This window comes from Cyprinodon variegatus, unplaced genomic scaffold (assembly GCF_000732505.1).
Source record: "Cyprinodon variegatus isolate N-32 unplaced genomic scaffold, C_variegatus-1.0 Scaffold217, whole genome shotgun sequence".
Lineage (NCBI taxonomy): Eukaryota > Metazoa > Chordata > Actinopteri > Cyprinodontiformes > Cyprinodontidae > Cyprinodon > Cyprinodon variegatus.
Genome location: NW_015150670.1, coordinates 371,296 through 385,648, shown reverse-complemented (window position 1 = coordinate 385,648; position 14,353 = coordinate 371,296). Strand labels below are relative to the sequence as shown.

The 14,353-nt window shown below is 38.7% G+C and overlaps 1 protein-coding gene across 2 annotated transcripts in view; it reads left to right on the top strand.

Moving 5' to 3' along the window:
* Positions 1-1,670: 1,670 nt before the first annotated feature.
* LOC107088391 (ephrin-A4-like) overlaps positions 1,671-14,353 on the top strand; it is a 52,295-nt gene continuing 39,612 nt past the window's right edge. The window contains exon 1 of one of the 2 annotated variants that reach the window (XM_015380526.1): positions 1,671-2,183. In XM_015380526.1, coding sequence (XP_015236012.1) covers positions 2,065-2,183 — 119 coding nt within the window. In that variant the 5' untranslated portion in view covers positions 1,671-2,064. The remainder of the gene's footprint in view (positions 2,184-14,353) is intronic. The other variant, XM_015380525.1, reaches the window with a different exon arrangement.

The following is a 14,353-nucleotide window of genomic DNA, read 5'->3' as shown; positions in this document are numbered from 1 at the left end:
ACCAGAGAATTAATACATAGCAGAACACCAACAAGCTAAATCCTCTGGATTAAATGTCACTCTCAAAACAAGATCCGTCATGGAATAGGCATGCCAGTGCTATTTCCTAGTGAGAAAGATTTAATGCTTGCATCTTCCTTTATGCAGTGGTTCTTCTTAGAGGTATGAAAGGAAATGAGTGGCTTAACATTCAACGGAAAGAAGGTTAACCTTATTAACTTTGAGGGGCTGCCCATGGACAAGTTTTATAAAGTGCAAAAGGGTGTTTTTAATAATCCTGTCAGGAATGCTACATTACGCACATCTGGAGTGGCTAGATGCCATAAATACCTTAAATAAATGTTGTCAGAAGGCTAGAAAATCTAAGAACTTTTATGTATCAGAACTGTCTAAATACATGTGATTAACTGATTTAGAATTGTGTTTCATCGCCCATTTGAAAAAACATTTCTTGCCCAAATTTTTACTTTCTGCTTATCAATTGAGATGGTCCTTCAAAATGTCGACATAATATCAGGTCCTAAGAATGTCATTTACTTTGTAAAGTGCATAACCTACAAAAGAGCCAAACAACATGATGGTGTCACTCCGGCACTTCCCAGATGGGGGGTGTCCCACACTTGTAAACTTCCTCCCTTATTTTCCAGATCTAACAAAGATGGTTATGGTTTCATCAAACTATAGCACATTTCCGCAAAAAATAAAGACCTTTGTTGAATTCCCAGTCAATTTTTTTTTTCTTATTGATGCTTCAAGATTTACTAAATTAATTGTTTCTTCCTCATTAAGTGCCATTAGGCCTATACTTGTAAATGACTTGTTTCATTAAAGATAATGGCATTTTTTCAGCTAACCAACACATTCACAAGCTCTCTGCTTTTACGCTGGGGCAGATGCACACATTTTGCATAATAGCACATCATTCTTTGGGATGATGGAAATTATATGGGAATTATATATCTTCTTTTTAAGCAATGTGATGGCTTGATATTCCCTTTATCAATTCACTTTAATTTATTTTACTGATGAACATGTCTCTTTGAGGTATTGGGATATCATACCCAATAATGAAGTGAGGTCTTTATTTCTCTTTCTGATATCCTTTCTAAATCTGTTTGGCCTTGACGTCATCTCAGCTAAGAAAATAATGTTCTCCAATAAACTAAGATGTTGTGAATGAACCCATCAGTTAGGACCAAATTTGTTCCTTCTCATATAGTTTTAGGCCATTGTGATAATAATGCATGAAAAAGTTCAGCAACAACCTGTTACTTTATTCTCCTGCATCTCATAAAAAATGCATTAAAGGAAAAGCTGGAGATATTGCACTCAGAAATGTATTTGTATATAGAACCTTTAGTCTTTTATGTTAGTTTTTTCTCCATAAAGACGGGGACATTTATCATCTCTCTGCCCTGGGACCTGGTTTCGTACAATCCGTCTTTGCTATGTAAAAAGGTCAAACTAATTGATGTTGGGTTTTACTGTAATAAAGAAGCAGTTGCAGGCGGTGCCCCCACACCAGTGGGCGCACCTCTCAAGGATTTAACTGTTGCACTCTAGTGTCAAACAAAACCACACCCTTAGGAGCCGATTGGCCAGAAGTTTCCCCAGCCCCGCCCTCAGCTTGGTGCATCCGCCTGTTTCTGCCAAACCCGTTGGCAGCTTCTATATTGGATTTAATTGATTAGAAAGCCTTTCAAACTCAGGTGATGTCTTCCTTTGAAGAGATTTCTACTTTAAAATAACATTCTGGCTGTGAGCAAATTCTCAGGAGCATTATTTTCTTATGTGGAGTCTCACCTTGCGTTTTTATTACCTCTGATTTTGTTTTGTTTTTTGTTTTTTTAGTTTCTTCTTTTTTCTGCAAGATTTGAACAGGTGTTGTGTGGGGCATCATGCCAAACGGGAACAGTAGCTGGTATTGTGCAGATGCGGCACCGTGCATGAGTTGGTGAAACTTTAAAGTGCAACTGAAACAGCTGATCGGCAAAGTTCTCTGTCAGGTCTGCCAACCTGACCTCCTCCCTCTGCACCGCCTGAAGGAAGAACAGCTTCTCCAGGATGGTTTGCTTTGGAGCACCGGTACCTGCGGGCGCATGGAAAGCAGCAGTTTTCCTCCTCAATATCATCTCTGTTGTGGCAAAGAGACACGTGGTTCACTGGAACTCCACAAACACAAGGTGAGAATCTATCCGATCTAGAGCAGTAGTAGATCAGATCAGATCAGATCAGATCTGGCTCATTCTGTCTTCCAGCCTTTGCGTAAAACAAACCCAGCCGGTCTGAACTTGCCCCAGCCACACTGTTGCACAACTCTGAGCTCCTGAAGCATGACTCGGAGCTTAGTTTGTTTAAAAGAATCTCAGCTATGCAGCTGATCGCGTCCTTGTGGGCTTAATTAAAGAGGAGCGTAAAGCAGGTTTGATTGCGTAAAGCCTAAAGGCTGTAAGGCTGGTTGAGTTTCGAAAAGCCAGGTTGATACAGTGGAAATCAGGGTTCACCTAAGACCCGTTTATCTGCTCTTCCCTTCCTAGTGCAGCCTCTTATCTTTCCATAATAACCACACTGCAGTTACTTATTATGATATTTAAACACAGTCAGAAATATGGGTTTCTCTTTAAATGTTTGTTGTGATTAATGACAACAGATAACATTCTCACAGCACAGGTGTTCATTAAGGTCTTAAGTGCTTTTGTGCATTGGTTAAATGATGCAAAGATGTGTGTAATGGGTTGATTGGGGCCATTAGGATGGCAGAGTGAGGCTCAGCTGCATATCCGGGTGATTCAGGGTGGTCTAATTGAGGGGTTGAAGTGTGTAACCTGAAGGTCTGGGCACAAAAACACATTAAACATTGTCTTACAGGCTTGTTTAGAGACTCTCACTACTACAGTCGGCTTCTAATTAGAAATGTTGACATTTTTCCTAGATTGGCTTCACAATTTGCAATTAAATTGCAAATGTTCATACCTGTTCATTTATATGCATAACTGCCTGGGAAGCCAAAAGGCAAAAGCTTTTTTTTTATGGACACTATGGCTAGTGGCCTTGCAGGTTACTGACCCTCTCTACAAATGACTAAAAGGACAAGTTAAAGAAGATGTCTGTTTAGAGTATTGTGATTTGATATTATACAATTGAGTGGAAGGAGTGTGATAGGCATAACAGAAGGAACTCGAGCAATGATAAGTCTTTGCTTGTCAGTTTTTCTTTTTAAGATTTGGTCTGCAGGAAACCAAATGGAAACGTCCATGAATTTAGCTGACCTGAACCAAACAAACCGTTATGGCTCAGAAAATGATTACATCCAACTCAAAGGCTATCAAGTAGATGGTTATTGATACTCTTCACATGGAGGCTAAGCCAAATAAGGATTTGCTAAAGTAGGTAGATGTTCAGAAAAATGTGTACAAGCAGTATATTGGAAAGTTTAGTGGAAGGTAGAGCTGTGCATGCACATGCAGCATTGAGAGGACTGTGAAGCAAATCCCATTAAGAGTTCATGGATGATTCACAGACTTCAAAGAATAAGATTGGGTTGTATGCTGAGCGTGAGTTTCTAACTACATTTAAAGAAAAAAATGGTTACTCTTGAGGTAAGAGTAACCATAGGTTGTTATGAGATTTGCATAGTAGGGTGACTTTGCGTGTGTGTGTCAAGGTTTTCTAATGTCCAAATATTTTTACGAATGGGAAATATGTAAAATGGTTTAACTGTAAAACAATGGTTTTACACAGTTTTTATCTGCTAAACTAATCAGTAATATATTATACCTTGTTGCTGTTTTCTCCTAATGGAACATTGCTGGGTTGTTAGTCATGCTACCTGTTCTGGTAGCAGTGCTTCATTTGCCAGTGAATACGTTGTGGCCTGTCAGAAGTAGTTTTAACTGCATTGCCTCTAAGGTTATCTGTGGTGCTTTTAGTTTTCATACCAACACTGTCCCTATTTTATAACCCAAAAAAAAACATTTCCAGTCTAAAGAATTTCTTATTCTTGTGGTTATACCAAGAGACTAAGTGGAGAAGCCTTTATTCAGGTAGTTGCCCAGCAGTGAGCACAGTATGTAAAAGCAAGGCCATTAAAGAAATAATGTACCTCTCCAACACTTTTTTGAGCCCTAATTATAGACTTCATACTAGTAATGGTATGATACATCCCTTCAGTTCTCTGAAAATACCTTGATAGAGCTGACCGAGCCATACAAAGTTTAAATTTTTTGCAAACCCTTTCTGCTCAGAGAGCTACCTGGGGGGAAATATTCAGACCAGCTTTGCTTTAGCGGACTTGTCACTAAAAAGTATGTTTCAGGGAGTTGAAACTTTGCCAATATATGCACCCTTTTAACCAGAGAGGCACGTTGTGGGGAGTAGGTAAGCTATGCATGCAGATTATTTCCTTGTTGTGATTAAACGTTCATGAAATGCACAAAGTTTGAGTAGAAATGCAATGCTTCTCTACGGCTACAATATATCTTCACCCATAGGTCTTTTGTTGTGAAAGTTTTTTTGTTTTTTTTTGCACATGTTCTAATGAAGGATCTAAAGCTCAAATTCTAAAGCCAATAATGCCCCCCTCATATCTTTTTTTGGTTATTACTGCTGTTCTTGTCTTGTCTACAGTACCTATATTGCTTCTATCTTGGTGAACAAAACCTAGAGCTGTAAATGGGGATCCATCAGAAACGTGATTTTTTTGGAGGAACTCTGCAAGGATTAGGAAGCACCTTCACGTCCCCCAAAGATTTGGGGATGAATGGTCACAGCCAGCGGCGGGGCTGCACACACTTTGCCGCGCAGCACACAATCACAATGCCATCAGGTGGAGGGTAACCCACTGTGGCAGAGAATCACTCTCATCAGCAGCATCACCCAATCACAAAGCTATCAGTGGATCTGTGATGTCCAGAATACCCCGGACTCCCGCTCCTCTTCTCTCCTTCCCACCCTTCTTCTTCATTAGCTCCCTTGTTACATCCTGCTCTCCATTTCATTTATTTGTCTGTGCTCCCCCTCCTTTATATCTCATGACTCCCTCCTGCCCTGTGATGGTTATTGGCAGTGTGATTAGTTGAGCTTCAGTCATTTTCCCATCCCATATTTTCTATTAGCTGCCTTCTAGCCAACCAGGTTATCTTGAGGCTTGTAAAAGCAGTCGGGCAGAGTGGAGAGAAGCACAGAGTCTGGGATACCATGCTTAATGTTTGCTACATGCTGCACTGCAAGAGTCTAAGCTGCACAATTCGATTTCTTGCACTTCAGCTAGAAGAGTTGAATGTAGCTGATGTTATTTTATAGTTTATATAGTAATTTTAGACGCAATAATACTATTAATATTTGCTAATAGTGTTGAAATTCCTTTGAGGCTTTTCTGCTTAGATCTGTTTAAACAGCTTGACCCCTTATTGTTCAGATCAGTTAGTCGACACAAGACGGTAGAGGAACGTTTAGTTGCTCTTATTTCCCTCAGGAGTGAGAGAAGGAAACAACAAGGCTGGTATTGATTTGGAGAGGAGGTTAAAAATTCACCCTTATTTTCCTTTCAGTGACTTGACTTTGAGATATATGCCTAAATTCTGCTTTATATGTTTTGTGTCCATGTGGAAATTAGAACTTCAAAAAAATATTCAATAACACATCATTGCAATATCAAAATGGGCAATAATACAGTGTCAAATGACTTATTGCATGTATATTAATAACTCATTTAAATAAATAACCTTATATTGCAGCAGCTACTTTGAGCTGATTTTAATATTTTACAAAATGTCATCCCATCACAACGGGCACCTAAAATGCACCCTCAAACAGCTAAATAAAAACTATTGTATTGAAGTTGTGAGTTTCTTTAAAACTTTTCTTCTAGTTGTTAGCTAGTCAGCCCTGCATACTGATATTCAGGGTTTATTGCATCTTTGTTAGTTTACTTCTTAAAGCAATAGTTTAGGAGTTTCAAGCATGGATACAGAGAGTCGAGCAAACTTAGTGCATCATAATAAAAACTAGGGCCGAAACAATGAATCACGATTGATCAATTATTGAAATAATTGTCAACTAATTTAGTAATCAATTAATTGTTAAATGTAGTATAGAGACTGTAAAACATGCCTTTAGCTGATAGAGCAACCCACTTGGAGCAGTAATTATATCAAAATCGTAAAAAAAATAAATGAATAAATAAACATTTTGCATTTAACATAAAAAAATGACTCTGTTATATGCTCTATCCAGAATTCCACAAGTGCTAAAGTTACGAGTTTCACCTGGTTTTAATTCGTAAAAAGTCTTCTTCAGGGAAGCGTTTGATATACATTGATATCATTAATCGAATAATTGAAAGAATAATTGACAGATTAATCAATTAACAAAATAATTTTTTATTTGAGCCCTAACAGAAACACATATTGGTATAGCTACAGTACTTGGTAACAGTGGCGGTTCCAGACCAAATGTACCAGGGGGCCAGGAGGGGGCCAGCATGTTTTCATGGGGGCACAGAAAAGCATGAAATAATCAGGGCAAGGGATTCAAATATGTCAAGAGAGCTTTCTCTTACGAGGTCAATATACGTACATAATTTAGGAATTCTACATATTTTTCACTTCATTTAAGTTAAAATGACCATTTTAAAAAAATCTAAATTAGAACTCAAGAAAAAACGATAACTTCAGCTGTAAAAATTAGAGTATTTTTTTTTTATTTCATTTTGGAAAAAAAAAAAAAAAACACTGGGATTCTATCTCAATAGGCTTTACGTTAACAACTCAGGACTTGGCTAACTGAGAATTTAAATATCGCAAGTTTTTGTTCACACTCATTGGATAAAACCTGTTTTGAATAGCAAATGCCCCAAAACACAAATACAAATAAAAAAAACAACAACAAAAAGCCCAAATACATAGGTTACAAAAGGAGCTCATGTTATGTGACTTGTTGGAGGACAAGGTCTCTTTAGTGTGGTTGACAGGAGACAGTCTCTGGCTGCCAGGTTTCCTTCGACATCTAGATTTATGGTTTTAATGAAGCGGGGGCAGTGGAGTGGAGACAGAAGAGCCTCGTCGCTCTGCCCTTTGCTTGCTAATATGCCTGTAACACAGGCTCTGTGAAACACATTTAACAGGCGCACATTTAGCACCCTCCTGATTGAAAAATGGAGCTCTGTAATGGAAGTGATGGGGGTCAGTAGCGAGCGCTGTGGGATCAGGTACCCTGGCCTCTGTCTTTGTGGCACTCAAGTGGTCGCCCTCTTTTATGATTTTTATGAAGAGAGTTTACGATCATGGTTGGTTTTACAGCTATGCCTCCTTTAGAGCAATCGTCTCTTATTAGATAAGAAATTATATACTTCCTGGAGCAGTAAAGCTGAGTTAAATTATACAACCACACTTCTTAGAGTCTATTTGTGAGTGCTGGCAATATTTCCTAACTCTCTCCTGAGTAGAACTCTTTTACTGGCATAGTCATACTTTCTTTCTGCACCTCCGTGTCCTGTAAAACCTGTTGAGTCAAGCACTTTGACCAGCCTTTTTGCTGATGCAAGCAGTGTCTTGTTTTTATTCTATTTTTGAAGCTGGATTTATCTTCATAAAATCCACACAGGAATCTGATGGAAAGTTTACTCAAAACTCCCCATATTGAATTACTAAAAGCAAGATGTGATTTTAGAGATGCTGCATAGGAGTTACTTTTCTGTAACACAGACAATCGTTACCCATACCGAAACCTGAGAGTTCATCTTTGTCTCCTTCAGTTTATCATTGTTCCTTTCTGTCAAATGGGCCAAACTTAGGTCTGCAGTATCTTTGACTTAACTTTGTTTTTATTCTTTGCTTTTGTTCTTTTAAATGTTATGTTTCTTCTTTGCCTACTTTATCCCCGTAGACTCTACCAAATCAAACTTGCAAAAAGTCAAGGTTTTAGAATTTAACTGGCATAATGTCCCCCAGTATTCTGTCCCAGGGCATGTTTTCTGTAGGATGTACAAGAAAGGGAGATTTCCAGATGACATCCTATTAGTTGTCATGACCACCTCCTTTTGATGAGGAGAAGCAGCAACTCTGCTTATAGCCCCTTAAAATAAGGCTAAAGTTCAGCCATCTCAGAGAGGGAGGGGCTTCTGGAAATTGGGTGGAGAGAGGGGGAAGACATGTAATGTCTCTACAGGATGGGATGGTGGCAAATCAGGCCTCTATATATATCTTTTTCTACTCCTGCTCCTCCCATGCACCCCTAAAATATAATACTTTACTGGAAAAATTTGACCTTTTTATGTTTCTTTTTTTTTTATAATGCCTATTTACAGAAATGGTTCAATATATATTTACTAAACTGTCATGGTGCAGCTGTCACTAAAGGAATTATGCAGTCAAAAGAACTACAAGCTACCCTCTATGTCACTAAGAAAGTGAAGTGCAGATGTACCCTTAAAATGTAAAAATGAACAAAAATCTAAAGCATGAATAAATGCAAGTTGGTTCATACATTTATACACGGAGGCGGCTGAAGAACTGCATGCTTGTTTTTCATTAACAGCGTGCAGAATTCGCAGTGATTTGTGAATAAGGGAATCTGACAGTAAAGTTGAGTATCCTCAGTATTATCTCATTATCATGCTTTTTAAATTAGTTATATTTTCATTAGTAGAAGAGGAGACTCATTCAGTTTTGGACCTAAAATGTAATTGTCTTTGTAAAAGGCAAATTTCTTTTGTTTTTTTATATCTTAAAGTGACATTTCCTTTTCTGTTCTTGTTTATTGTAAAGATGTTTTCTTTTTCTCCTCTTACACTGAAGTATCTGTTGTAATTTAGTGGTCTGTAACCCAAAACCTAAAATGAATATAAATGTGCCATTGCACCTATAGTTACGCCAAGCACAGTATATCAAAGTTGAAGCTGTGAAGATTTCTACCCCATACAAAATGTTTTTAATTTAGAAAGTGGCATTTAAAGTGTGCAGTAGAAGATTCATAGTTTCAACATTCACATTTTATCACAAAAAGCATTGCAAACCCACATGTACTGCTGTAAATCCCTGAAACACTGGATAAAAACAAAAAACATCCAAGTAGTAGTGAAATTGCTTATTTAGCGTTAACGGGCATAATTACGATATAACATGTTCCCAGCTGTTTCAAAATATCAACCCAGTTTTTAAGTTTGGAAAAAGCAAAAAACAACAATAACAAAGGCCCCCTCCAAGCCCCCCCATCTGCCTCTATCCGTCACCCCCTAAGACAAACTCTGAGCTTCAGCTCCGAGCCAGTGGATCGTGTTTAAACAGTGCATGACGATGTGAATATATGTATTGGTTTTCCTGTATATCTACTGAAAATGGCCCTTGCAAGTCTTCCGTGTAATCTCTGCTCTATTTATGCGTCATTTATCTCTGCGAGCGCTCATGAATGATCTGTTTTAAATACCCAAGTAAATCACACTGTTCATACAGCACCACACCCTCATCACACACACACTGGTGTGATTGGTGTGGCAATGCGAGCTGTGGATGAACACGCCAGACTTTAGCAAAAGCAGACCGTGTTTGTAATCCCATATTGACAAGAGAAGATTCTTTTTATTTTTGTGTTTTTCTTTAATTATGTAGCAGCCATGAAGCATCATTTGCATCTCTGCTGCATGTGTGGGCTCAAATGAAAGTATTTCTCATACTGTCTGTTATCTCCCCTCTCTGTGTCTGTCTCTACTAATCTCTGTCTTCCCCTGGTAAATGATTAACACGGAGAACCTGGCTGAACTATAATCAACAAACCCACAGTGAGGTAATTACACTTTATTCCCTGTCCTGCTAACAAAGCAATTTCTCTCTCCTCCTCCTCTCCCTCCCTCCTCTCCTCCTCATCTGTCATGAAGCTGTATCAGTGTCTCTCTTTCTTTTTACCTTGTTTTTCCTCCATTGTCTCAGGAACTGCTTGGCTGCGACCTGTGTAGATTCTGAGATGCATTTGTGTACCTTGTCTGTCTTTAGCGAGCATGCCTTGACTACTGTGGATTTGAGAGTATTATCTCAGACTGAGCATGTTTTGTGTGTACCCTTGAGCTGCCTCGGAAAACAATGCAGGGCAGGAATTTTTTTTGCGCTTTGTAAGAGCTTAAGAATTGACATTTGGTGCCATTGTTTTCGGCCGAAATTAGTTTCAAGGGGTGTTTGCATGTGCACTTTTTGATAAGTCTTTGTTTGTTTTTGTTTTTTTTTTCTTATTATTATTAGTATTAATTAGATGGAGCTGTGATAAATTTCAAGAGCCTAGAAATGTATCTGCAAAGCATCAAAAACACCCCCAAATATGAATTATGTTGAAACGATTTTTATATGATACTGTTTTAGTTTTCAAACTTCTCTCCTTCTAAAAACAAGCTGTGAAAGTGGCTTTTACTGAGAAGAATCCTCTCTTCCAGCCAGCAGTGTGCGGCTGTGAGAACATTTACCAACCGCTGCGCCGGCCTCTCATCTAAATGGGTTATTGTTGTGGTTCCACTTGTTAGGGGACTTTAGGTGTGACTAAAGTGTTTGCAGAAAAAGCAAATTGTTGCCTTTTTTGTTTATATATATATATATATATATCCTAACCTTAGTCTGAAACTATAGGAATAATTGACAAGACCATTTTAAGGATATTACTGATCATGGAAGGACTGGAATAAAATTCCCACATGTTATCCTTGAGTAAGAATATCCCAATTTTTACTTACAGATAACCTAATGAAATGTATAATTTGCTCTTATTTGTTGTTGTTGTTTTTTTTCTTTATTTTTTCTAAGGTAATAAAAAGCATTAAAGTACTTTAATGACTGATGGGTGCATCTCATTATTTTTTGGGAAAGGAAACCTGCACTGTGCAACAACTAGTGGGGGAGGGGAAAGATGCATTTCTTGTTTTCCCACAGCTGGAAAGAAACAAACTCCAGACACTACGGCACTTTTCCTGCTTAGGATTTTAAATCTTAAAAAAACACATGAAACCGTGATATAACTTGATATGCTTATTTGTGCCTGATGGTGTTTATAATGCATTCTTTGGTGTCCATCAATCTACGTGCAATTCCCCATTTTAAAAGATATATTACACCCCAGACTGTATGCAATATAAATGCAATGGTTTCAAAACAAAACTAATCTTTCTTGTTCAAGGTAACTCTGAGATCAGTGTGCACGCAAAGACTCTGCATACTGTGTTGAAAATGAGGTTTGAGGCAGAGGCCTAGAAAGAGTGAGGACGTCTGTATTAAAATGGATCAGATAGTCACAGTGCAGCTCGGAGCTGTTGGAGCCGACATGGTGTACAGGCATGAAAGGACAGCCGCCTTTCTCCTCCTGGTCAGGATATTTAGTCGATCGATACCAATTTACCAGCCAGATATTATCATCGCCTTCTCGGATTATCACCAGACTGCATATGGACCCATCGCGTTCCCAATTTCTCTCCCCACGTCCGCCTGTTCCTCTGTGCACACACATACATCAATATTAGGCTGCATTAAGGTGTAATAAGTTGCATCGTGTGAATGTCTCCAAGTGAGCTGGAAACGCTGCGAAACGAAATGAGTTGCACTGTTGGCACGGTGCAGGCTGTTTAGAACAAAATGGCTGCTGTGCCGCGTGCGTGCAAAGAGGGCGGTTATGGTGGTTAAAGGTCTGCTGGTGCCTTCATTCATTCATGGCTCACAATGAGCTGTCACTGTTGCTGGTGTCAAACGAGCTGTGTGCTCATTTGATGTAGAAAACAGCAATTAAACCGGCGGGGGAGGTAGAGTACGCGTAGACATGAAATGTGGGAAACGCTGTCAGTCTAATCCAGGATAAAACAAAACAATGTGACGCTTGTTTAGCCAACACCAGGGTTGTAGAATTTCTATCGCATGTGTACACTGGAAACACACAAATGCTTTCAAGTACACATAACCTTGCACAATGCTCTTCGGCTCAGCTCAGAAATCCTACCAAAAAGGCAGCCTGGGAATTCCTGTAGAAAAAAAATTGAATTGGTATTGAGCCAGGCAGAGCAAAAGGCTGTAGCAGGAGGCTGCATTATTGTACAAGACAAGGTCCTGACTGCCTGAAGGACACAGAAGCATCATACCTCCACTGATCCTCGGTGCTTAAGGGCAGCTATTTAAAAAGGTGTCAAACTGCTGCTGAAAACAAGTTAGAAGCTATCCCTGATTAGGATCCTTCTATTTTCTATGAATTGAGAATAGTAGTGGCACAAACAATTTCTGTGACCCTGGAACAATATGATATTTTATCTAAATTTTGTCTACCATGAACATTATCATAATATTGCCCCTTTCAAAAAGGGTGCAGGTTGACAATAGGCCTATCAAATAGCTTTGACTGATCTTGTTATTTAGGAAAAAGTGTCTAAAAAGAACAAAGGAGGTTGTATGTGTAATTTTATTAGGTTAAATATAAGCTTGAAATCAGAATGATTAAAGGCATGAGCTCATATGAGAAATATTACAATATATTTAAAATAAAAACACCATAATTGATATGTATCATGGAATTTACAAGAATTTTGCGGCATGTTTTAAATAACTGGAGTTAGAATTGGTTCCTCACAGCACGACGCAAATACCCTCCAAAGTGAAGTTCATAAATTGTTAGACATAAAAAGCAAGTGTTGCTCTTCTTGTTTTAACACCATAGTTGTATTTGCTTTTGAGTTTCTTAAAAGTGAGGGGAAAAAAGAGCACTTTTTTGTAGCCAGCTGATCAATAGTTGCAGGATGGGTATGGTAGTGGAGCAGCACTGTAATAATGGGATTTATCCAGGCTGTAGTGTTTTAAGATGTAGGAAAATTTTGATGGAAAGTTCAGCTGGTTTGAAGCATTTTTTTCCTGATGTTAGTTAGAACTTGATACTGGTATATGGCCCTTGCTGTATTAAAAAGCAGTAAGGAATCTTGATAAATTCTGCACATTGGGTCTTATATTGAAAGGTAGCAGATCATTTAAAGAAACTTTAGACAAGTGAACTCTTGTCTAAGCCAGAATCTCTTTAAGAAGAAGAACCTCAAACAATAAAAAGGCAGTTATCCATAGACGCTTTTTGTACCCGCAGAACTTTTTATTTCATCTATTGATTTAGATCTAGTTATACAATCCTTTGTCCATTAATCAGTTTGGTCTCTGATCAAATGTCATATTTTGTACCCTTTTTAATGACCTTCCTTCCTTCCTTCCTTCCTTCCTTCCTTCCTTCCTTCCTTCCTTCCTTCCTTCCTTCCTTCCTTCCTTTGGTTAAACTTTTAACAACTGTAGAAAAATATCCCTTCATCTAACTGCAGAGACAATGTGGGAACCCTGGATATTTTCCTAACATTTACACATTTACATGCATTGCGTTGTGTTATTGCAGGAGCATAAAGTAAAACTTCCAAAAATGGTATGAAAAAAAAAAATCTCCACACCTGGGAACAAAAACTAATATTATTTTGGTTCTACCTCCCAGAAGTATGGAACGGCACAGCCTATTTTCTGCCCACAGTGTTGCACTGATTTCTGCCTCATTTTGGTTTTGCACAGACAATCCGGTGCCACACACAACACAAATGAGCATACATGCTGCCTCACCGCTTCATTTTTATAAGCCTCTAGAGAAGAGGAAAAACATTAGACCCACAGTGGAGGAAGTGAGGTATGAAGAATGTGTTAAGGAGAGGACGGTGGGGAAAGAGTCAACAGATTTCAACTCCCCAAACAGCTCAGGAAGGCCCCCAGGGATGAAAGATGGGGCTGAGGGGAGAGAGGGAGAGGGTGTCTGAAAGCATTACAATAACCGTCAGAGTAAGGGAGTGAGGAGCAAACCTTTCCTCCACCCCTTACTTCATGACGCAGGCTGTGTGCAGGTGTAAGGAGAGAAAGCACATGATACCGATAGTAGCATAGTCCTGCCTGCAAACACGTGGCTCCTCAGACTCTGGGGAGAGCCTGAGGAGGAAGCACACTTCATTTAGAGCTGACGGCACCTTCCAGCTTCATAAAGTGGAGAAGTCAACTGAATAGGAAAGAACAAGGGACTGTATCAGAAGCCCATTTAGACCTGCAAGAGCTCAGGTTCTTTGAGACTAAGCTGATGCAATTATATGTCAAGATTTTTTTTCTACTACAAATGAAATTCACAATTTGATCCACATCTCTTGATGATCTGCTACTCTCTTTATTTTAACTCAATTTGTTTTATTTCTATTTAGACATTTTTTAATCTTTTTTTAATATTTCTTTCTCTCAGTCAGTGTGTAGGTTGGAGCCAAAGCCTCTGTATAAACAAATTATCCACTATAAATCCAAAAGAGCCTCTCTGAGGTTTCCTGTTGAACATTTACTGGTTT